Source organism: Notechis scutatus, chromosome 3 (assembly GCF_049901735.1).
Source record: "Notechis scutatus isolate UNSWTSFEM ecotype Mainland chromosome 3, rNotScu1.2, whole genome shotgun sequence".
Lineage (NCBI taxonomy): Eukaryota > Metazoa > Chordata > Lepidosauria > Squamata > Elapidae > Notechis > Notechis scutatus.
The window spans coordinates 150,380,248-150,403,498 of record NC_142011.1 but is presented as its reverse complement, the minus strand read 5'-3'; the positions used below and the strand labels follow the sequence as shown (position 1 = coordinate 150,403,498).

The window sequence follows — 23,251 nt, the reverse complement described above, 5'->3', positions numbered from 1 at the left end:
TCTAGTACCATCTGTACTGTCATTATATTTCAATTTACCCTTTCAAAAAAGAGCAAAATGCAATGCTTATGAGTGGGTTTTCTTCTTTTTCTCCCCTTCAGTTCCCTATAGATCTACATTTACATGCCATTTGAAAGAGACAATTAAAAAAAATTAGGAAGAAAACAAGACTAGAACACAGCACCAACATGTCAATAAGCAGGGATCAACTCCAGGCAAACGATCAGGGAGAATACAATTCTTTAATCAAGAATGAACTACCAAGAAGGAAAGCACACCCTTGCCTAAACTTGCAGCGCAAGCTATTATATATAAACACTCACACTGATGATGTTTATTAGTTGGGTGGTGAAATGTCTGCAAGCAAACAACCAAGCCCAGAGGGCACCAAACATTCTACAATCCTCTATGCACTTCAAAATGTGATTTGGGTGGGGATGAGGGTAGATGTAGGAGAAAGAATAATCATTCTTTCATCAGCTGCTTCCACATGTGCACCATGGGATCCACCCTAAGTTTTTATGCAGGGCAAAATCCTAACGTATTAAAAATTGCTATTTTTTGGACAAAAACATTTTTAAAAGGAAAAACAACAACAGAGTATCTCATTAATTTGTTTTGAAAGCCAAATCACAAATTGGGCCAGGTATTGTCTGGAAAGAAAGGTTGACATCCTGATTTAAATTTCTTTCCTTGAAACCAGACATAAGAGACATTGGTGTTTGGTGAATCAAAACTGTCTCAGAAATAATGCAAGGAAACTCCTACCTCGGTATGTATGTGGAACGGTGGTATATAAATATATTTAACAATAATACTGTAAGAAAGAATAATTTGCTATGAAAAGCCTTTGGCAAAAATTAGTCTTATCTCTTATAAGTGTTCCTTTTGCTTATTCAGAATTCACAATTTTTCAGCATAAAAATAAAAGGCAATCCTTCCAAATGATTCACTGTCAAAGAATGGAATTACTTTTTAAATTACAAAAAGGAAATAGATGAATTTTCATTGAATTGTTTTATGCAGTCTTTTTTCAAAAGAGCAACTTATCTGTACTCTTTAGGACAGGGGTGTAAAACTGGCAGCTGTGGGCCAGATGTGTCACACACAGGCTACGCCCACCCCAACTCCGCAAAGGGAAAAAATAGCAACAGCACTTAGACTTACATACCATTTCACAGTGCTTTGCAGCCTTCTCTAAGTGCCCCCAACAGTCTGGGTCCTCATTTTACTGACCACAGAAGGATGGAAGGCTGAGTCAACCTTGAGCCTGGTGAGATTCGATCTGCCAAATTGCAGTCAGCTGGCAGTGAGCAGAAGTAGCCTTCTAACCAGAGGTGGCATTCAGCAAGTTCTAACCAGTTCTGGAGAACCGGTAGCGGAAATTTTGAGTAGTTTGGAGAACCGGCAAATACCACCTGACTGGAGATTTTACAGCATCCTTCCCCTACCATGCCACCAAGCCACACCCACAGAACCGGTACTAAAAATATTTGAATCCCACCACTGCTTCTAACCACTGCGCCACCACAGCTCATCAATGTTGCGATATGTCATGAGGCATCATGAGTTTGAAACCCGTGCTTTAGGAGTATCTGACTTCTTGTATGATAATCACCTGTGGCACTATGGCTGGAATGTGGGAGTAAAAACAGATGATATAAATTTAGCATTACCTGTTTAAATGAATCCTACTGACTCTTATACGACAGCTATAAATTGTTCTGTAGTGCGGCTGTTTTTGTTATATGATATTAGGTCCAATTAATAAATAATCTTGAAATTCTTGCAACAAATACCTGACTTTTAAAGCGCAAGGAGAAAAGAATTTTAAAGGAAAAGGGTTAAGCAACCTTTCTCATTACATATATTTTTGAACTTTGTTTTAGTCAAAACGAAAGGCCTGGAGACAGCATATGAATCTTAATACACTTTTAATTCATCATGTAAGCAGAGAAAATAAATTTTGTATGATAATATGGTTTACTCATCCAATGGCACTGTACACTACCTAATTCAATTCAGTTCAATGCATTAAATTTGTTGTGGCTGCTTACTCCATTAGATTCTGGGCTGCTTTAAAAATATTCCCCCCCAACCCCCCCAAACAATTAAAAACATAAAGAAACAGTAAGGTTTAAAATAGCCAGAAGAATAAATAGTATAAACATGAAAAAATGACCCTAGCAAGCAAATCTAAACCTTAAAATAAATGAAGGACTGTATCAGGAATAAAGACTAATCATGGCTATCTCAATTTTTAAAAAAACACGCTTAGAAAAGAAATTGAATCAGACTGTAAAACCTAGAGTAGCTTACTGGTACACATACTCACCCTGAAAAGATATTTATTCTATAAAATAGTGGATCAATATTAGGATCTGTTGTTCTACTAAAAACACCAGGGAAGTGAGCAGGAATAGTAAGGCTCATGTACATGTCACTATTATGACTTATCTAATTCTAAAATGTAGCTTTTATTTGCTAAGGTGAAAAGGATTTAGCCACTAGCATACCGTACACAGGACTGCAGCATCTATATGAAGGCTTACATTTTGAAAGAAGAAAAGGAATAGCAGATTTACTGAATGTAATATGTCAACAGATGGCAGAAGACTGAGCTAGATTAATACTAGATAAAGTTTTCTGTTTCCTGAGAGTTTTCAGAAGTAAGACACACAGCATTTATTCTACCTCCTTGACTTCCCCTTTGATAAAATCATTGCAGATGCAGCAATATTAGTACACTAGTTTGGCAACTAAGCTGTTAGATAAATATATATGTTTCACCTAATGGAAATTATTCCATAATATTAAATTTACTCCTGAAACAATTTCACAAGACTTTGGGCTATGAATTTGCTCGGACTGTCTTTCTGCTCTGCTGCCACATGATGTCTTATGAATTTTAATCTTTCCCTTGCTAGTCATTCATTATATTCTAAGCTGTTATCAACTGACATAGTCACTTTACAGAACATTGCCTATCCTATGAAAAGGTGTTGGTTTTTTTTAAAAAAGACAAATTCCTTTTTCTGCCTGGTTAAATCGTGAACAAGCAAATGGCATCTCTGCTTTTCTTATCTGCACAGACATTGAACATTTCATTATTATCATTGTTATTTTTTGTCTTCCTTTCAGAAATAGCCATTGCCATATCATAATGGAAGAATATTTTAAGAGCTTATGTAAGAAGCAAAATTTGTATTTAGTAGAAAGAGATATATTTTCTTTTTCTCTTTAAAACCTTCCTCAAACTGTTTCAAATCTTACTCTCAAAACAATGCTATAGAGCTCTGCCCACCAGAACAACTAGACACAATGATAGTTTTTCCCTGAATGCCATCACTCTGCTAAACAAATAATTCCCTCAACACTGTCCAACTATTTACAAAGTCTGCATTACTATTACTATTAATCTTCTCATTACTCCTTATCACCCATCCCCTCCCACTTGTGACTGTATGACTGTAACTTTGTCGCTTGTATCCTTACGATTTATATTGACTGTTTCCTAGTAAGGTTTGATTGCTTATTGTGCCCTATGACTATTATTAAGTATTGTACCTTATTATTCTTGACTCTTGACAAATGTATCTTTTCTTTTATGTACACTGAGAGTATTTGTACCAAGACAAATTCCTTGTGTGTCCAATCACACTTGGCCAATAAAGAATTCTATTCTATTCTATTCTATTCTATTCTATTCAGATATCTTCCTTAGAATCTCTTTATCCTAAATAATTTGTCAAGATTCTTCACTTCAGTTTTTAGGTGATCAGACAGATCAGAAAAGTAGAGATTATTCCATATTTATGATGTACCACCCATAGGCATTTGAATGTGTGTGTATTTATATGCATGTGCAATATTGCTTAATAATCAAACAATTTACAAGTAGTAAGAGTCATCACAACTATTAAAAGATGATCTTTGCTATGTATAGTGGTGCAATGATAACAATAGATTTGCAAAATGTTGGTGAACCTCAATTATGTAACAAAGTAGAAAGCCATTGCATTCCTTCTATGGCAGATCAATTATAAGTTCCCATGAGCATGCTGAAATCACAAGGAAATGATTCACTCAAATACCATACCAAGGAGTGCCTTCCACTCCCAGGTGACACCTGATTCATCTCCAAGTAAACATTCCTGTTCTACTAGAAATCATTTTGGAAAAGGAAAAAGGTGTATCTATACTACTTAAAAAGTGTTTTTCTAACACTTCAAATGGAACATGTGGTTGCTCAAAAAGCAACCAGAGAAATCACCTTAGGGGATACCTTGGATTTGTATCTCCTATTCTCTTTCTTCTGAAACATGGAATTTTCCAAGATTACATTACTGGAATTTAGAGGTTACCGCCTCCCCACTCTCAAAATCATTAATAGACTATCATTTTTTTAAAAAGTAATTAAACAAAGTAAGCCTGCATTAGATCCAATGCATCTGTTTTACAAAGTCTCCCATAAATCCCCCCTCCCCAAAACAATGTGATATTTTATTTACCATGAAGCCCTTAATGTGTCTGGAAATTAAACAAACTAACAAAAAGAGAAATGACTGCAAAATGCTACAAGAAGTAATAAGCAGTGGTGGGATTCAATTTTTTTTTACTACTGGTTCTGTGGGCGTGGCTTGGTGGGTGTGGCAGGGGAAGGATACTATAAAATCTCCAGTCAGAGGTGGTATTTGCTGGTTCTCCAAACTACTCAAAATTTCCGCTACCATTTCTCCAGAACTGGCATGCACAAAATGGCTTTTAAGCTGTACTTAACCTATCAATGATGACTTGTTGTACCTAATGGAAATGTGTGAGTAGAATGGCACAGAAGACTACTTTTACAGCTCGATCTCTATTTATTTTCTGAAAATGAAGGAAAACCATATCTGCTTCCCTTTGGCAAAAATCTCAAGTATTAACTAGAACTACGTAATCTTCTCCACCACTATATGGGAAGACATCTTGAGCAATCCAAGCACATCTATTCAAAAGGTTCTCTGACTTAATTCAGCGAGGGTTACTCCTGTATGAGTGTACTTTTTTGCTTTGAACAAATACTGGCAGTTGTTGTCATGGTCTGATTACTTCTTCAGTTTCCCTGTTTGTAGGGATTTCATACACCGCAGCTTTAAACTGTGTGATTTTTGTGCATGAACCAGTGGGATAGGAAGCCATTTTAAGAATCCTTTCCTCTACTTTGGCCATAGTAATGGATTAGATTTTCCTCCTTCTTTACTTCTCCTCCACCCCATGACAGGAAAAAAAACAATGCCAGGCACTGAGGACGTGTGTTTGTCATGAAATATATTTTTCTATGAGTCCCTTTTCACTGATTCCCCCCATGTACTTGACATCTTCCCTTGGTCAAACAAGGAAGGTAGGCAGTTAGGCAGATTGTCTATCCTGGAAATTAGGTAAATGCGGACTGGAAACTTTCTTAAATCCTGTCATTTCTGCTCCATCCAGAAATTTTAAAATATTCCAAAACACATTTTAAACACCAGTTTCACTGAATTTGAGTCAATGCTAAAATGTTTGGGTGAAAATATCAAATACTGTCCCTGGCTTTGAGTGTGGCATCTTCAGCCTCTCATATTGCAGGTAATTCTCGACCTATGACCACAATTGCGACCAGAACTTCCATTGCTAAGCGACACAGTCATTAAATAAATGGTGCCTGATTTATGAACTTTTTGCTGTAGATGTTAAACAAATTACGTTTAACATAATTAAGGGAATCTGGCTTCCCCATTGATTTTCCTTGTTGAAAGCCCTCTAAGAAGGTCACAATTGGTGATCGTGTGACACACAAACACACACACTAGAATGCTGCAATCACTGCAAATATGTGTTAGTTATCAAGTGCCAGAATTTTGATTATAATGATTGCTAGGAAGCTGTGACAGTTGTGAGTACAAGGACAGGTCATAAATAACCTTTTATAGCACCAACTAGAATGCAATAATCGTTAAATGAATGGTCCAATGGTAATAAGTTTATCTGTATCAGTGCCTTCTTTTCTGTCCTCCCTATTAACTGCCAATGTCTTTGGAACAGGGAAAGAAAGTGCTAGGAAGATCAGTGGAAGAACAGGATAAAAGGAGTGCAGAGAGACAGATAAAGAATACTGGCATTCCTTTATTCGACTCAAAAGATGCTGCCAAACTAAGGAGCTTTGATCCACCAAAATTCAGCCTGGTTTTCCATTTCCCATTTCATGTACTTGTCTAATCTGTGGAGTACACACAATAAGAAGATAGCGCCAAAGCACTTCAGTTTGCAAGATTATTTTTGATGAAGAAGAAGTAGGAGGTCAATAAGGTTGACTTTAGAGTGCAAAAACACAACCCAGCACAGCAATAGAAAAATGTTAATGAAAACACTTTGAATAAGTACTGAGTTACATAAATTAAGCATTCCAGATGGAAGCATTAGCTTTTTCTTGGTTTAGCATGTGAATTTTCTATATTTCTTTTCTTTTTTCTTTTTATAATATATTATACGTCTGCCTTGAATCCATCTCACAGCAGGGATGGGATCCGACCGGTATAACTACCAGTTCTGTTGCTCTGTGTCGCATGCGCGAGTCGCATGAGTGCAGTTTATGACCTGCTGAGCTGCCTGGACAGCTGAGCAGCGCTACATGCAAGTGCACAGCAGTTGGAAATGCCCCTTTTCCTGCTTTTTCAACCACAGCTGTGTCACGCAAAGCAGCCGCAGTTGAAAACGTAGGAAATAAAGGTCAGGTAAGAGCCCGGGCAGGCGGGTGGGCCAAAACAGCAGCAAACACAGAACTGGTTCTATGTATGATCTATGTCTGCTGCTCTTTAGAGCAACCGGTTCTACAGAAGTGGACAGAACTGGTAGAATCCCACCCCTGTCTCACAGGATTGTTGCTGTATGTGTGGGAAGATTAGAATGGATTCCCAATGCATGTTGCCTTAAGCTTTTGAATGAAAAGTGACAGTATACATTTAAAAAAATAAACAAATATGCTTATAATCTGAATCATAATGTGACTCTGATCTTATATGTTGTTTAAGAAAAATTCCAGCTAATATAGCTGCAGGAATATATATTTAAAACAAGTTTAATTACAATTAAATTAAGAAGCGCATATACAAAATTCAAGAGTTTTCACTTTAATTATAAGGTAAATCAGGAAGACATTAGCAGCTCCTTTCCTCCCTCCCTTCTTTTTTTCTTTCAGATGCCCTCTCAGATAATTAGACTACCAGTGGACTCTAACTGAGGTCAAGTTTTGCAGTGTGCTTCTTAACCACTTAAGTTGTTCAGTGTAATGGATATTTCATTGTTACTTTGTGAGATGTGCCTTGATTTAAAAAAAAATATGCTTTAGACAATTTTCAGTACTGTAGAAGTTATAAGCTTTGAATCAAGGCTGTATGAGGTCAAGTCATTTTACCCTGTGGAAAAAAAAAACAGACCGGCACAAGCATTATTCAGTCTGTTTACTTGACTGTATTTCTCCATGACACAAAAGTTTTCTTACTCATTTTATTCTTAAAACAACTACACAAGTTCCTTATTCTGCAGAAAATTCAGTCTATTCAGTCAACTTCTCTTATCTTCCTTTTCTTTAATCCCACTATCCGTACCAATTCATATACCCACAGATTATCCCTCTGTCCACACACCTAAAACAGGATTTCTCTCTAAAGCGGGCGATCTTTAAGATCCCTTATAATTAAATCCATTTCTCTCACGTCCATTGAAAAAGTGCTGTTGTATCCACAGGTGTTTTTGTCTTTCTCACATCAGCATGAATATATAGTGCACAACCCCTAAGAGGGTCATGAAACAGTGCATGGAATGTGCTGGAGTATATTTTTCTTCTGGTGCAATAGTACACCGTATGCAAAGCAATTGATTGGTTCCAGAACCTTCTACAAAGGAGGTACAATCATGCTAGAAGGCAGGAAGCTTTTATGCACTTTTCTAACTTCTGACAAACCCTTGATCTGTAGAGAGAATTACCATAGAGGGGAAGGGAGGATGGTGATAGAATAAAAGAATGTGAAAAAGGATGTACAAGTACCAAAATGCAGGCTAGAACAAAAGAGGAAATGGACTGTGAAGGGGGCATCAAAAACAATTTGATATTTGCCAATGTTTTTCAAGTTACAGTATTTTGAGATCAATTTGAGAAAAGCCAATTTAAGATAAAGAAACACAGTCCTTTTTTTTTTTTGGCTGAGACTAGCTGTTTTGTGAAATGCAATGAAACCAGAATTCTGGCTTTAGACAAAAATTGTCGAGTTCATCCTTTCCATGAAATGCATAATTTTAAATGTTTTTTTGCTTATTTCCATAAATGGCTTTATTTTATAAACTTGCTTCATTTGATATATGGATGAAAACTTCATTATTAAAAGGAAATGATATCTCCATTTAAAAGAAATTTAAAAGGTAATTATATCTCCATTTCTTGCCAAACCCCAAAGAAAATATAGATTTTATATACTGTAGCTTGTATTCCATTCACATTTTACACCGTCAGGCAAAACTCTTAAGATTTAGTTGAAGTGAAACCATTGATGTGTACTCCTTGGGTGTGGTGATTTAGCTAACTATGAACCCATCCAATAATAATCTAATTTAGCCCAGTTTCATCCTTTTATTAAGAAGAATGTTATAAGAGACTCTGTTAAGGCTTTGCTGAGGAATAGGCATACTATGTTTGTGGTACTCCCCTGATTTACTCATAATATTTTCTCAAGTAAAAAAAAAAATTAATGCATGTGAAACTTTTCTGAGAAACATCTAATATAGCCCGGATAAGAACTGAATAAAGAATTATAGGAGAGCTGTAATTTATTGCTAAGATGTCCTGAAACCTAGCAAGCTATATCACACAAATATTGTTTTGCAGTAATTCTTTTCATATGACTCCTGGTAAAACACCCAAAGCAAGAAAATTCTGTTGTAGTGAGATGGTCTCCTTGGGTCAAAAGGCCTGCTAAATAACATGGAGTTCACGAGTAAAGTCAATGTTAAAAATAATCTAAAAAAAAATATGTTATTTTTTTCTATGTTATGATCAGTTTTACGCTCTGCCTTTCTATTTGTATGAACAATAGTTTAAGTTAGCTTAAGTCAGTTGAAATTTATTTCTTTTTCAAGTGTTTATTCTATTTTGTGTGTGTGTTAGGTATGACGGTAATGTGGGGGGGGGGGGGGAAGAGCATTGAGGGCATACTGAAGCCTGCTGAATACAGAAAACAACACTTACTCAACCTTCCTAGTTCTTCCCCGTCAGTTTTGTCACCTGAAACCACAAAGAAGCTGCTACTTCCTGTCATTACATTTTTCACTACAATTATTAATCACTGGCTGATTATCAAGAGTACATAGTACTTCAAAAATATTTCTTTACTCTTTCAGAAATGAAGAAGTGATTGAAGAACACTTTGTGAAGACACTTTAACAATAGTCTAGATCAGGGGTCTCCAACCTTGGGCCCTTGAAGCCTGGCGGACTTCGACTCCCAGAATTCCCCAGCCAGCAAGCTGGCTGGGGAATTCTGGGAGTCGAAGTCCGCCAGGCTTCAAGGGCCCAAGGTTGGAGACCCCTAATCTAGATTAATGACATTTGGATAGGACTTCAAATTGTACTTTAGTAATGAAACTTGGGAGGAATATTCATCTCATTCAAAATATTTATATTACTACACAATTTAAAGTTCTAAAATTCAAATCATAACTATGGCTACTTATAATCAGTCCAGATGGGAGGCAGAACTTATGTGTGTGTGTGTGTGTGTGTTTTATAGCAGAGACAAATCTACAGTAGTTAGTATTGGATAAAGATGTAGATTAGTCTAGAAAGTCTGATAATGTCCTCTAGAAGGCAATTGCAAACCACTTCTACATTATGCAAAAAAAAAAAAAAAAAAAGCATGGATTCATCTATGTAAGTCACCAATTCTTGAGCTAAACTTCAAAAATAACTTGATTATTTTCATGTAGTTGTAAAAATTCCTACTAAAGCATTTTGCTTGATACTTTTTTAAAGGTAATACAATTGTAGTTGGCATAAATCACTCTTCCACAGCTTAAATAATTATCAGCATGAGATCCATTCTATATGTGTACATATAACTTAGCATAGTTTTTCATTGAACCCTTTCATTCCTGACATGAATATAACAAAATCAGAAACGAATACTGAGTAATATTAATGCAGTGAGGTCTCATAGTCAAACCTGAAAGAGAATGAAGGCATTGAGTAAACTCAATGGAATTAATCGGAATTGGGAATGAGTACTCCTTAGAGATATGATGGTCACATTACCTTCTTCAAACTAGACAGTTTCAAGATTGGGTATGTGTGTGTTTTGATTCACAGGGTCTGGACAAGTAAAAAGAGAGCCTGGAGAAAGGAATTCTGTCATGAATTCTCCCTCTAAAATGTAACCCTGGTATTTAAGAGTACCCAAAGGATATTGAACTGATTTGGTGAATTCAGCAACAGTGGAACTAATAATAGTGGAATTGAAGAAGATTGATTACAAAAAATAACTCAAAATTGATGGAAGTAGTTTTGGGGTGGTCACCAGTCCTTATTCCTTATCTCCTCCTTTAGTTTGGTATTAAACTGGGTTTAAGTGGGCAGGCTTTAGAAGCCCTGGGGCATTGGTGTGAATCTTGTGTAATGCATCAGTTAAATCCATAGGTTCACACACTAATTTATTAGTAAATAGATTGGATCTGCTGTTGGTTAGATTGTGATTCAGATAGAATTAGTTCCAGGTTCTGGAACTAATCTTTTTTTTACGTTTTTTGAATTGAAAGTATTTTGGACAGAAAACATTTTTTTTCTTTTCTTGTATATATGTATTGGCTTAATGGTTCACCTCATCCCGGTAGAGTTTCACAAGATTTCTAGGGTTTCATAAACTCTGCAATCTATAGAAAGATCTGCTGAAGTTGAGCTTGCATAACTGATACATTACACTTGGTCCGTCATCTTGATTTCTGTAGTCATAGTTCCTAACTATAATGGTGCCAAAATGACTAAATTGATACAACAAAAGTGCTGTCCTTTATATTTTCATTGCAACATTGCATGCAAGTACTTAAAGAGCAGTGCTTGGGTCATAAAGCACGTTTTAACACTTGTTTCCTGCAGATTGCTTTGTCTGTGATTCACACATAAGAGTGCACAGGTACCTGTGCAGAGCCTTTGGAAGGCCACAGCATCGTAATACTTTAGTCACATCCCAAGTGAGTTACTGCAATGTAATCTACCTGGAGCCGCCACTGAAAACTATTCAGATGATGCAGCTGGTCCAGAATGCAGCAGCACAGGAAGTTATGTGAACCTCAGTACACCCGTGTCATAGCTCTGCTCCATGAGCTGTACTGGCTCCCAGCATGCTTCCAGGTGGAATTCAAGGTGATGGTTGTCACTGTTTCATGGAATCAGATTATTTGTAGGGACCGCCTCCAATTGTTTGTACCTATCCCATTAAGTCTTCCACGAGGAACAAACTTGGGGGTCCCTTCATATGGACGTCTTTTATGTTGCAGTGCCTGCTCACTATAACACTATAATAGCAATAGCACTTACACTTGTATGCTGCTTTACAGTGCGTTACAGCCCTCTCTAAGCGGTTTACAGAGTCAGCGTATTGCCCCCAACAATTTGGGTCCTCATTTTACCCACCAGGGAAGGCTGAGTCAACCTTGAGCCTGGTGAGATTTGAACTGCCAGATTGCAGGCAGCCAGCAGGCAGCAGAAGTAGCCTGTAGTACTGCAATCTAACCACTACATCACTGTGGCTCATAGTCCCCAAGATTGGCCTTGACCATTTCAATACATCTATAAAATCAGGTGAACTTAGACTACGTGTGTAATTGCTATTGTTTTTGTCTTTTTATTTTTTATGCATTATGCTTTTTACATTTCTTCATGTAAGGTGAAATTTGTAATTTTATGTGTATTTGTTTGCAGATGGTTTAATACTAAAAAATAGGGGGGGTGGGAATTGTGGTAACCTGAGATCCAAGAAGATCCTTGAGCTTCTAGCTATTATTTGATTTGGGGAAATACAGTCTTTACACTGTTGTAATAATAAAGCTTCACCTATAAATCATGTTGTAACATGTAATGAAAGATGTGTATTTCCAAACACTGACCTACTTGCAAGGATAACGCTTTTCCTTACCTTTGCCTTCTCAGTAATTTGATCCTGTTTTCGAACTTGATTCCCCATGGTGATTTCTACGTCCCTTCCAGAGCTGCAATAGAAGAATAATTTTTAAAAAGTTGGTTAGAAGCATCACAATGATGAAAAAAAATAATCCAAATAAAATCATACCACAACCAAAAAATGTCATATCCATCCATGACTATCATTTTCTGAGCTCCCTGTACCTCAAAGCCTTTAAACGCTGTTCTTAGCCATTAAAAATATTTCAGTCTTTGTTCACGCATTTCCTTTCTTGCAAATGTGGATTAAAGGTCCAATGGTTCCAACTATTGATTGAACAAGCATTTTCAGTTCAACATTAACTATAATTTATTAGGATGTTTGAAAAAATGACATAATGTACTTAGTTTGCGTTAGCTAGGGCTGGAGTCCAAATTGAACACTGTCCAATTTATAATATCTTTATGAATTTATATTAATGAGCCACAACAAAAGCAAGATCGATTTTGGTTCCAAACACATACTAAGCATAAGGAGTTATCGAGAAGAGTTAATAAAGCTGCACCATTTTTTAGAATTGTGTCCAAGCTAAGATTTGGGAAGCTTTCTGTAGTTATACCAAATAAATTGAATTTTCTCACTATACAGTGAGCCTATGAAATGTAACCATTTTCCTGGCACTTGGAGAAAAGGGTGACATTCCACCTTTTTTTACAAGTCATAATAGTACAATACAGGTAGTCCTTGACTTACAACAGTTCATTTAGTGACTGTTCAAAGTTACAATGGCACTGAAAATGTGACTTAGTGTTCTGACCTAGGCTTCACAAAATCACCAAGCAGACTCCTTGGCCTGACAAACCCCCTTTTTATTAGGCTAATATGAATTCCTACCATTCACACCCAGCAAAGTCCCGGCAAAGAGTCTTTCATGGGTGAATTACAACCACAGACCTTATTAGGCTTGGATAGTTGCCAGGCCGATAGCTTTCAAGCTCAATGTTGTACAAGAAAATACTTGGCAAAAAGTCTCTGAGAGTCACAAACAAATTTTCATACTAATTAAATGAACTAATTGTCTCCTGCAAATACACCCTCCCTTTGCTCCTCTTTATTCTCTATAGGAGGGGCCATTCACCGTTCATTTGTGGCTTTACTCCGGAGTCACCCCTTGTTCCTTAACTGTTCTCTTCTCCTGGCAGCTCTGTGCATGCACACATTGGGAACAAGCTCCAGCTGTTCTTCTGCCCCACTGATCTCCAACTCCAAAGGCAGCTGATAACTGTTGGATGGCCCTGGCCCCATCTCTGCCTTCAAACACAGAATGCTTGTCAGAGCCTTCCCCAGACTCCAGGACTGGCCCATGTTCCTCCCCAACCTCCTCACTGTCTGAGACTACTGCCAGCTCTGCTGGCTGCTGGTGGGCCACAACACTTTATGACCGTTTTTCATAGTTATGACTTTTGCAGCATCCCCATAATCATGTGATCAAAATTCAGGTGCTTGGCAACCGGTTCATATTTATGACCTTTGCTGCATCCCAGGGTCATGTGATCACCTTTTGCGACCTTCTGACCAACAAAGTCAACGGGAAAGCCACTTAACAACCAGGTTGCTAACTTATAAACTGTAGAGGTTCACTTAACTGTGGCAAGAAAGGGCGTCAAATGTTTCACTTAACAACATAAATGTCGGGCGCAACTGTGGTCATAAGTCAAGGACCTGTACTAATTATCATTTCTACTGTTAGTTGATAAAGTAGCTCTAGTTAGATACTATCTTTGTGCTATTAACAATTGCACGGAGAGAATAGGACCACTCATGCCATCACATTCTTGTGAACCTATCTTTATCCTTGCATTCTTTATGCGCTGGAAGTGGAAGATATGTGTACAGAGATGCTTACTCCATATTTCCATGTTCCTGCAACAATGCAGATGTACCTCCTGATATGCCAATGGTGGGGGAACAAGACCATTCAAGAAAGATGATAGTACCACCTATGCAGGCCTACCATGCAAAGAACAGCCTCTGCACAATTAATGCAGAAGTATATTATTAGAACTCGTAACAGGCATTAACCCTGGGTTTAGCTTGCAGAATCTTAACCTGCAAGATTGAAGGTTCTTTTTTTTTTTTCCAGAGAAAGGCAGCACTTTCAACCATTTAATGAAACAAAGATGCTTGTCTCTACACTTGCAATCAAAGTTTATCCCCAATTAACATATGTGAAGAATGAAATTATTGTAATATGTTTGTGTAATTTGACTCATTTGCCCTTCTGCTCATGTACTTGCTTTTTTTTTTCTCTTTAATTACAGAGGGGTTGATTGTTGGTTGTTACAATCAGTCAGATAGGAGAGAGATAAGAAAAAAATATTTTTTATAGTAGGATTGCCACCTGGTCTGTTTGAAAACCAGTTTAACCGCCCTGTTCACTTCCTTCATCTGTTCTTGTCATTGAACCACAAAACTGCACAGTGACCACATTTTACAGTTCTATCCACAATCATGCAAATCAGCAGAGGCCAAAACGCATTTCGGGTAAGCTGGCATGAAATATGAAAGCAAGTCTGAAATACCATCATTTTCGCCAGATGAATTTAACTCAATCTGTTGTTGAGACTAATTGTGTTTTGCAGCAAAAACAAAACAGAGTACATTTGAAGGACAAATTGCAATTTTTACCTCTCTATCCCAACAATTTCACTGTGTTTCTTGACTGGCAAATGAAATGACTCAGTATGTATTTTTTTTCCCTGTGGCATAGATTTTTAAAGACATTTTGGAACATTAGAAAATCATTAACTATTCTTTTCCCCAAGTAGATTTAGAAATCCGTTTGACATATCTGACATATATGGAAGCTTTCCCCCTTTCCCCTCTTTTTTGTTTGCTTTTGTCACTTTTACTTCATGTATTTGTTTCCTTATTTTTATTTCAAACTTTCTTAATTTTCTGAATAAAATAAGGTAGAGATATTACAACAATAACAACAAGAAAGCATGTGAACTAATTCCACTGATGACCTGTTCAGGTGTGCAAATCCTGGCGCACGTATAAGGTAATAACGTGTATATACATCCATAGGACACTCTATTAAAGGATAATAGACATCATTTGTTGCTGCTTTCAATATATTAATATCTACAACACTTCCACTTCATTAGTATATTGAACTACACTGAAATATATTGATGCAAATCAGTAGTTTTCAATCTGGAAATAAAACAAATTGCTAAATATAATTCTATCGCTTAAGTTTTCACAAACGCAGTCACCCACAATTCAGCAATGTTTAAAGACCACAAAATGTCCTAAAGTTTGGAACTATACAATATACAAAGCCATACTTTCATTATGATAAGCCCATCACGGCTTTCATGGTATTAACCATCTCATCATTTCCGGGTCATTTATTTCTATATAAATTAGCAGATTATTTAAAATGTCTTAATGACACTGGTATCAAACACACTGCACTTGTTGCAGGCTGTGTTTTTAAAGTTTGACTTTTTACAAAAAGAGTTTAACCACAGAGTTCCTGTTTGCCGTCTTGGATGAGAACATTTAATTGCTTGCTATCTATGCAAAGGCACACCTCTTGGCTGCACTTCCCTTTTCTCAGTGAGATTCAGATAAACCAGTTTGTTCTACATGCCTTAATCCAAAGGCACGTGGTACAAGATTTTGAAGCTTTTCAACTATGTTTTGACAGAACCCTTTTAAAACACAAAACGGAGACCATCTCTCGATTTTTCATTTCGCTGCATAAGCTTATCACACGTTTGAAAACAGAAAGAAGATTCCTATTGCTAGTTTTTATTCATTGGAAATTGAAAAGATTACTTTCAGGCAGTTGTGGGTTTTTTTATTTTGTTTAGCCTATTAAAAAGGCCAAAGAAGATATACAATGACGCAAACAATGTAGATCACTGAATTGAAAGCATTGCTTCTTCTGTTGCTTTAAATAAAGCCTTCTGCAACTTAATGCTCCTCCGACTATCATCATCACTCGGGACATTTGGGGAATTCATCTTCTAGAATTTTCTCCTCCATTTGGATAAAGACTGATGAGTTCTTGGAAATGAAGACACCGGGTTGGGAAGTTCTAATAGAAAACCTGCTATAACATCCATTAATTTGCCTTAACCTGCACAAAGTCAATTGAAATAAATCAGCCATGCATTAGTAGGGTTAAAGCACAAGGTAAGATAGAGAAGGAATATTTAAAGGCTCAGTGGGAAATGATTGATGGGGCTTGGAGCACATCTGCACAAGGTCAGGTGCAGCCTCTAAAATATTCTGTGTCCATTATTATTAGTAGGAAGCCATGATTCAAACCAAGAAAAACAACTCTGTAGTAAATGTTAAGAAAGAGCTTTCATTAGAGTGTTTTTTTTAAATAATATTTGGACAGTGAAACAAACTGTCTGTGAATGATAAGTACTTTGTTGCAACAAATATTGACTATATATTCATCCAATATGTTCAAGTTGTGCTCTATTTCTATAAGGGACTGGAATAAACAAACCCTTTCAGATATCCCTGATATACATACACTTACTATTCAGTAACTGTTCCAATTTACACTATGTAGTCTAACTGGCACATACATGTAGATAAATACCTCATGGCATAATGGACATAGATGAGGACGGCTTCTTAAGAAGATTTTGATTCTCTCAGTTACGTATGAGAATTAAAATCTGTCTCCTCTCTGTCAAGGGAGAAAATCCATTTGCACACCAAAAAGCTGTTGCACTTGCAACCAGAATTTTTAAGTGTAGGCATTGTATCAAGCTATAGACTGTCTTTTCCAAAAACATTTTCAAAGCTATCGACATTCTGGTTATTATTTTCAAAGCCTTTTCCACAGAATAGCCTCCACCCTGAAACAGAGGGGCCCATAGTTGCCTCTTCTCTCAGGCATTGAGTAAGATGGGAGGTGAGCCTGGTATATATCCATACAAAAATAAGCTCAGGACCATATCGGTTGGAAACATGTGGAAGAGGCCTTCATCCTACAGTGGATACGCCATAACTGAAATGATGATTTGAGAGAATATTGTTATGGCACTGCTGGTTTGTTAAGAGTCTAAAACTTTTTTAAAATTATTATCGAATTGTGTTTGTTAGGTGCCAATAGATGTTTCCTATATTGTAGGTGGCCATATAAATATTTCAAATAAACTGCTAGATGATAATGCTACCTTCTAAGCTTCTGTGTTGTAAGGTTTATTTATTTATTCACAACTTGATAATAAATTACAGAGTTGTTCTTTCACACAACCTGTTTCCTAGAAGAAGTTATGGCAGATTTCACAGATACAGCTCAGTTAGATAAGAATCCTTTACTGCTGACAAGAATAAAACTGTAGGAAACAGTTCATTGCCTGCTGACAGTTGTAAGGGTATAAATGTTTCTTACACCCATGGTGGCTTAAATCTACATTTCTTTTTTTATATTCTGCTCTCCCCATGAATTAATGCACTGTTTCTGCAGTTCTTAGAGATCTTGAAGTTGAATGATTATTGAGAATGAACAGAATTGCCCACTCTGGTCTGAAAACCACTGGCTCTTTCATTAATTCTCAAGACAAATGAACAAAAATGTTATTTATAACATTTCCCACAGAGACATTGGTTTAATCCATCATCAACCAAAATAATAAGTAAAAACAAATAACCATTAAAATTATCCAAGAGCAATGAAATCAACATTCACTATATTGTAAAAACAACTCACACTATTAAATGTGATATCCTGCCATCTAATCTTGCTGATAACTTTTCCACAAAAAAAGCTAACTTTAAAGAGACGTTCACAAGGGCTTCTATCAATCAGTCTGTTGTATTAAATAAGCTTTTACATCTTTAATACATCTACATCTAAAGATGCAGGGAAGCAGATCCAGGGAGAAGAGAATTTCTTAACTGGGGACTTCAGTCCTAATATGCAAAGAAATGGAATAGCGAAATCTGTAAAAAAGAGAACTGAAAAAGAATTAAAGTCTTGCTAATTATGTTTAGAAATCAGATCAGAACAAGGTGATAGCTTGGATAGACAGGAGAAATGACCAACTGCATGAAACACTAGTCTCAATAACTTAAATTGGCCAATGCAAAACCCTCCAATGGGAATAAAATCAGCAAAATGAATAATAGTCCTGAACAATGTGTATTGCAAAACAATAATATAACATTCAACTCGGGTAAGTTGGAGTTGAACCAAAGGCAGGATGGCATCTTCTATCAGTGTTGCAATGGCTAATTATTCAGTGGTTTAACACATTTGTAGTTCAATACATTTTTGTATGAATAATAAATCTGAAGCAGGAATGGGTAATTGCCATTTCTGTAGTGGAATGCAGCTATTTAATAAAAAAATCTTCTGTATGCAGTAAACCCTTGATTTACTAGAATAATGGAATAGAAGAGATGCATTAAAACAGAATGTACATTAAATTCGAATGGGATTTTACACATGCCCATCCTATACAGGCCACATGCTTTTTCTATGTATTTTATGCATGTCATATAAAAATATAAAAGGGATTTTACACAAATCTATTTTACTCATGCATAAATGACAACTAGGATTTTATATGTGTACATTTAGATTTTATAAGTTCCATCCAAGATCTCGTTAATCAACAGTTTTAATAATCAACTTACTAAACAGTTTTTTATAAGATAGGAGAGAAACGGCAAATAACATTAGTATTAAGTATTTATCAGTATTAAATATCTATATATTTATTAACTGCATATGCCACCCATCTCACCCAGATATTTTTAATATATTAGATGAGATCCTAGTACCTGTGACTGGTACAGAAAGTTATTGTATGTTTTTGTTTGACATTGCTACAAGCTGATATTTGTTACTTTTATTTTTACAGGCGCTGTTTTAGATATGCAAAAAGAATTAGTTATGAGTCTTAGGTTTTTCTTTAAATTACACCAACGCACAATTTAAAAAAGCAACTTGTGGTAGAGGCTGGTGCCTGAGAAATACAAAACTGGGAAATACGATTGATATTGAGATTTCTTTTACAATTTTGTGATTTTTTCCTCTTTATATTTTGCATCTAGTTTATAATTAAAAAAGAATGAGGAAAAGTAAAAAGAGATTTTTTACTCAAATCCAAAAACAGTCCTGTTCACCTGGATCTGAATTCAAAGTAACTGAAACTTTATTCCTTTCATAGATTATCATGCCAAAAGTGTCTGGTTGAGTCTGATTAAGTTTTAACAGAATTAATTGTATTCTCTCTCTCTCTCTCTCTCTCTCTCTCTCTCTCTCTCTCTCTCTCTCTCTCTCTCTCTCTCCGTCCCTCCCTCCCTCTCCCTCTTCCCCTCCCCTCTCCCTCCTCTCTCCTAATAACAAAATTCAGAGAAATAAATGTAGACATCTGGATGATAACATGTTTTTTAAAAAAATACCTTATTTATGGGAATGAAACATAATCAAAATCCACAGGTGTGAAGTAAATTTCAAGCAAGGCATGCCTATAGAATTTTAGGAAGCTAAGGGGACTAAAAATGTTGCTCATCAGTATTCAGTAGGTAATTTCTATAAAACTAAGAAACATTCCAATGGTACATTTTGTCTGGATGTCTATCAAAGGTCAGAGGGAAAACTTTTTTTGCTTTTGAGCTGAGAAAGGATTCTCCAATTTGCTTAATTGATAGTAGAGTGAAAAAAGGTTAATTTATTACTAGGAGCTAGAAGTTGAACAAGAATTATACCATGAAGGGAATTTCCCCAAATTAGTTGAGCTAGGATATGAACAATTATGATATTGGCAAAATAATGAGGGGTGGTTTTGGTTAGATATAAAGGGAAAGGAGGAATTCCAAATGTGGTGAGATTAAAAAATAATCATATTCAGATTAAGAATGCAACCAATATTTTTAATGAGTAATGAATGTGAAAGGCAAGACAAGAATTAAGTTTGGGTCATAGAGAGACAATTTCAGGCTGTGAAGACAATTCAGTTGTATTGAGCCTTGAGCAGAGGATTAAGATCAATAGCCCAAATCAGCTTCCTGTAATCTAGGTATCTTCTAGATTTATGGACTTCAATTCTTACTTCTCAGCAAGGGGTCATGAGTAACTCTTGGAGAAGGAACCCACAGGTTTTTATTTCACTCATCTGCACATAAATCCATACATTTTGGATGATTGTACCAACTGCAATTTTTTTGCGGAGAGATAAATAATACCAGAGAAGACTCCCAAAAGTAGATGACCTACTCAAGAAAACAATAATGCCAACTCTATAAAACAAACTTTCCTTTGCTTCTTTATTGCCCATCCTGCCTAACAAGATGAAATTCAATATAGAGAGAAGTAAGATTTTACATTTAGACAAGCACAACCAAATGCACAAGTATAGAATAGATGGTATTGCAAGTTTGAGTTCTAGTGGACGATCACTTGAATATGGGCCAGCAGTGTGCTGCAGCTGCCAAAAAAAGTTAAAGCAGTCCTAGGCTGCATTAATAGGATAGAACCAAGATCATGTGAAATGTTAGTACCACTTTATTATGCCTTGATAAGACCACATTTGGAATACTGCATGCAGTTTTGGTCACCACAATATTAAAAAGACCATAGAGAGAGTGTGGAGAAGAGCAACAAAGGTGATTGGGAGGGTAGAGGCTAAAACATATGAAGAACGGTTGCAGGAATTGTATGTTTAATCTTGTGAAAAGAATGACTGGGGTGACATGATAGCAGTGTTCCAATATGTAAGGGGCTGCCACAAAGAAGAGTGGGCAAATCTATTCTCCAAAGGCACCTGAATGCAGGACAAGAAGCAATGGATGGAAGCAACCTAGAATTAAGCAGAAATTTCCTGAGAGCAAGAATTAACCCGTGGAACGGCTTGCCTTCAGAAATTGTGGGTGCTCCAACACTAGAGGTTTGCAAGAAGAGACTAGGCAACCATTTGTCCAGAATGGGTCTCCCGTTTGAGCAGAGGATTGGACTAGAAGCCCCCCTTCCAACTCTGTTATTCGGTTATTCTACAATAGCCTGGGCAATCTGTGAAATACAGAATAATCTGTTTATGAATTGTGAGGTTCAAATAAAAGCCCACGTACTTGGTGTCAAGAAGGGGCAATATTTCCTATGCAGTAATGGCGAGTAACTAAGTAGGCTGCAATTAGAGGAAAGAGCTCTGGACTTATGATATAGTTTCAAAGTTAACAGCAGGAGCTTCTTAGAATAATTACAGTTATCCTAGAAATTGTACTTCAATTTTATGTTTTTCTTGATAATGTTAGTTCAACCCATACATGCCTAGGATTTGGAAATACTACAAGTGTGATATGTTGCAGCAACTATGGAAGACTACAGTTAAATAATGCAGACAGATGTAGCAATACAGAAAGGGCTGTTGGAATGAATTATCAGAAGTTGAAAAACAGCCTAAAAGTAACATTTAAAAGGTAGTAAAAAATACAACATAGGTAACATGTATTTTCTCAAATTGTTTGGCATCATTTTATGAATGTTAAATTTCAAGTGGCAAACAGTCAGTGAGTAAAATAAATCATGCAGTAATCAAGCTGGGAAAATGTTATTATCATCCTCATCATTTCTTTAATGAGGACATTGTACATAATATGCCCGACGCTGTTGTACCATAGGACACGTGTCAAACTGATTTGCATTTGTGCACGTACTAAGCACAACACATGATTCTCTGCAGTCTCCAGCTAAAATTTAGCAGCTATCTACAGACTATATGTTCCGTTTTTAAAGTACACCATGCAGAAACTGACATTCGGACAAAGCTCTTGGGGATCATGCTGTATATGCCAGCTGGCACATCTTACCCACATTGTTTTCCATCTGGATTCAGTAATTTCCTGCCTCTGCTTCTCCTGCTGACCATGTTCTACATTCTGTAATTTTACATTGGCTTGTTCAATAGTCAGCAGAAACACTGTCCACTTGCCAAATCTGGTGAGTACAATTTGCTGCTGTCTGCTCACAAAGTCATGTATTACTTGTGTGTGAGAGAAACTGGATTAGATTCTGTAAACATGTTTGGTACCAAAGAAGGAACACATTATATGTTCCCCTGAGGTGGTAAGTGCACTGTCTCTCAAAATCATCTACTTCACATACTGCTTTGAACTTTCTTGAAAAGAGAACATGCATATAAACTAGATCAGTGAAGCCTGTAACTTTCCAGGTGTTCTAAACAGAACTGAGAACATCCCTCATTACAAGCCATTACTAGCCATATTGATTGAGTTGTTGATAACTATAGTTTAGCAGCACTGGTGGAGTTTCAGTTTTGTACACAAATGTTCTTCTTACCACAATATTAAGTCACAGAAACAAAAGGCAATCCGATTTCCTTGGCAATTAACTCAGGAATAGAACTGCAGGTTGCATATGGACCTCAGCAAATTAATTTTTGACCTTCTCCCCATTTTAAGATTGCACCCCTCAAATAAGAATGGAGGAATTACTTTTTATCCAGGACAGCAAATGCTGACATTTTTTTTCATCCCATTCTATAGGAAGTATTTTAGATAGGAAGAACTTAATTATCAAGTTGGAATTTAGCCAGGTCACTGCATTAACACTTTCTGATAGTATCACATGTTAAAATAACTTAAAATTCAAGCCTGTTTCTAATCTTAAGGACAAATATTATCATCCAGTTTTTGGTCTGTGCTTTGAACACTGTTTTACATATGATGTACAGTAAGTTGGGTGTAAGACAGAGAAAGTGAGGCTGAAAGAGAATGAATGTGTAGGTACAGTTCTTTTTCAGAGTTGAAGTTGGAACGGTATTGCATTTATTTATGAAATACTAATTGTGTGAGGAAATAATACTCAAATAATCTCCTCACACAATTAGCATTTCATGAACAAATGTATTATGTACAAATGTAATACCGTTCCAACTTCAGCTCTGAAAAACAACTGTACCTACACACTCATTCTCCCCCAGACTCACTTTCTCTGTGTTACACCCAACATACTGTACATACAATTGTCATAACATCTCACAAGAAAAAAAAAATGGCAGCCATGAA

General features: G+C 36.4%; 1 protein-coding gene across 5 annotated transcripts in view; it reads right to left on the bottom strand.

Moving 5' to 3' along the window:
* Nucleotides 1–23,251, bottom strand: part of MBP (myelin basic protein) — a 126,568-nt gene that overhangs the window by 86,482 nt on the left and 16,835 nt on the right. For all 5 annotated transcript variants that reach the window (XM_026669924.2, XM_026669925.2, XM_087961450.1 and 2 more), the window contains exon 2: nt 12,197–12,269. In XM_026669924.2, coding sequence (XP_026525709.1) covers nt 12,197–12,244 — 48 coding nt within the window. In that variant the 5' untranslated portion in view covers nt 12,245–12,269. The remainder of the gene's footprint in view (nt 1–12,196; nt 12,270–23,251) is intronic.